At 42.4% G+C, this 2500-nt stretch overlaps 1 protein-coding gene across 2 annotated transcripts in view; it reads left to right on the forward strand.

Moving 5' to 3' along the window:
• Positions 1-2500, forward strand: part of Ref1 (RNA and export factor binding protein 1) — a 4259-nt gene that overhangs the window by 359 nt on the left and 1400 nt on the right. Inside the window, exons 2-4 of one of the 2 annotated variants that reach the window (XM_086533423.1) lie at positions 863-1012; positions 1440-1695; positions 1839-2500. The exon at positions 1839-2500 is cut by the window's right edge and continues 1400 nt beyond it. In XM_086533423.1, the coding sequence (XP_086389549.1) occupies positions 863-1012; positions 1440-1695; positions 1839-2020 (588 nt within the window). In that variant the 3' untranslated portion in view covers positions 2021-2500. The remainder of the gene's footprint in view (positions 1-862; positions 1013-1439; positions 1696-1838) is intronic. The other variant, XM_043035746.2, reaches the window with a different exon arrangement.

The following is a 2500-nucleotide window of genomic DNA, read 5'->3' on the forward strand; positions in this document are numbered from 1 at the left end:
GGTCTGGGGCCTAGAGAACTCAGGAGCTCGGGGACCAAAGTTTCGTGTTATTTCGTTCGAGAGAGGAAGCTCGGGTGGGATGTTTCCACTACGGAAGTGAGGTCATTGCTCAGGATGCAGCTAGGTCAGGGGATGGCTTTGATGTCGTATTCAGGAAACCCTCCTCTGGGACACAGGGACCGCTTAGTGTAGTATATCATCATTTTGGAAATTTAACTCTTGTTTTCCTTGCATATCCCGGGTTATTGGAGAGCGCTTTCCGCCATGCGTCATTGTTTGCTAACTGGACCTGATTCCGCTTGCGTGGGCGACGTGAGGAAATATTCGGCCTCGGGATTCCGTTATCAGATGATTGTTTTTATTGTTTACTTTAATTAAGGAACATCATGTGTTATAGAAATGTGTATGTATTAGTAATTGTTCAATAGAGCTGTATCACTGTTCATTTGGCCTTTACTCTGGTAGAAACCTGAATTATGTGGGAGGTTGATAACCTCTTCCTTAAAAGAATGCATGGAGGAGGTTTTATTACTGTTAGTCTGTAAATCTGTACTTGCAGAAGCAATTGTAGGCTGATCCATACTTTGTGCCTAAGTTTTTTTTTGTAGTTTTTGTGGTTTCCATGTCTCCCATATATAGATTTGGTCATAGATTAGGAATATATAAATAGCCTTTTTATTTTGTATCTCTACTTCAGTTGATTAAGGTTATTTAGGAGGTTTCAGTATACCCCCAAAAGTTTGATAATCATGGAGTTATATTCCTTAGTTTTGTCAATAACTGATGTGGAGAAATATTTGAGGTGTAGAGAAGGACGTACCGATGTTTGAATTATAATTTGATAATCTATTTTCTTGAACAGGGCAATGTTGAGGGTCGCTGGAACCACGACATGTACCAGGGTGGTGGCGGTGGAGGAGGAGGAGGTGGCGGCGGCCGCATTCAGCAGTCTGGCCCTGCCAAGCTGTTGATCTCAAATTTGGACTTTGGCGTCTCTGATTCAGATATTCATGTAAGTGTGGCTGTGTTTACATTTGTTATACCGCAATTTTCAAATAAATGTTCAGGAGACATCTATAATAGCATTTAAAACAGAACTTTTGATTATATTGGGGCAGTGTTATATCCAAACCCACTAGAAGATTGTTGTGTGCGCAGTATTCATGACTGCAGAAGCCTCATTATGGGAAAGGCCAATAAACCTTTACCAAATATTATGGCAGGGAACTGTTTCTTATTTGGTAATATAGTGAAGTTCATTTTACTAGAATGTTTGTGGTGGAGGATGTTGGCTTTTATTGTAATGCTGATATTTTTGGTGAAGTACACCTGTGGCAGATGTACAGGTGTCTTGTGAACATTTACCAATATTTTTGGAGATAATGTCTTCTAGAGGTAATTGTTTTAGACATGATCTATAAAGTGTCTTCCTCCCACAGGAATTATTTACAGAATTTGGAACAATAAGAAGTGCAGCAGTTCACTATGATCGCTCTGGAAGATCTCTTGGAACAGCTCATGTGTCATTTGAACGACATGCTGATGCTATCAAGGCCCTTAAACAGTACAATGGAGTGCAGCTTGATGGCAGACCGATGAATATCGCCATGGATGGTGGAGCCAGCACTGTGAGGAACACAGCACCCGTCAAGAGACTTTCACAAGGACCTAGACCCATTAGTGGGGGCAGTTTTGGTGAGTGAATGAACTGTTTTTAATTAAGAATTTATTAGTGTGACACATAAGTGTGATGTAGATCACTTTTTAAGGAATTCCTCAAAGTACTTGGTAAGGATTTACTAAATAGTTTAAACAACAACATGGTTTATTATTTCCAGGTGGTCGAGGGGGCCGTGGTATCCGCGGCAACAACCGAAGAGGGAACACCAGAGGAAATACCCGCGGTGGAGGCCGAGGCCGAGGAGGCATGGGTGGGCGGGGGGGCAGGAACCAGGTTGTGCCCACCGCTGAAGAATTGGATGCAGAGCTTGACGCCTATGTCAACCAGGTCAACAAGTGAGGTAATTGGTGGCCAGGAGTGGAGGCCTTCATCATCATCATCCATCATCTGGGTACTGTTGTGGTGGCGCCGACGGTTAGCTACTGCAGCTGGTGGCGTGGTGCTTTGTGGCATCACTGATGGCAGCTCTGGTGTTGCCCACGTTATGTGCTGCTGGGTGTGAGGACGGAGCGTGGGCCTGGCAATGGTGGGGAGCTACTGGGAAGGGTTTTTTCTTAGTGAATCAGTTAACCCATTTAGGATGGGAAATGTTTAGTGATGGAAAATATTTAATGTGGAGGTTTACATTAAATTCATATTGGTGCAGAATAATGGCATTATAAGTGGTTGAACAAATGTTTTGTGATTGCTTCTATGTATGTGTATAAACTGTAATGTGAAGATCATGTTGACTTAATCCACATAAAAGAGTGGTAGTCCTATCGTTCATCTATCAATGAATGCAAGAAACCCATATTGCAGAAAAGACAACAAAGAAAC

Source organism: Penaeus japonicus, unplaced genomic scaffold, assembly GCF_977035675.1.
Source record: "Penaeus japonicus unplaced genomic scaffold, GWHDUDI00000001_assembly GWHDUDI00000039, whole genome shotgun sequence".
In the NCBI taxonomy this organism is placed as follows: domain Eukaryota; kingdom Metazoa; phylum Arthropoda; class Malacostraca; order Decapoda; family Penaeidae; genus Penaeus; species Penaeus japonicus.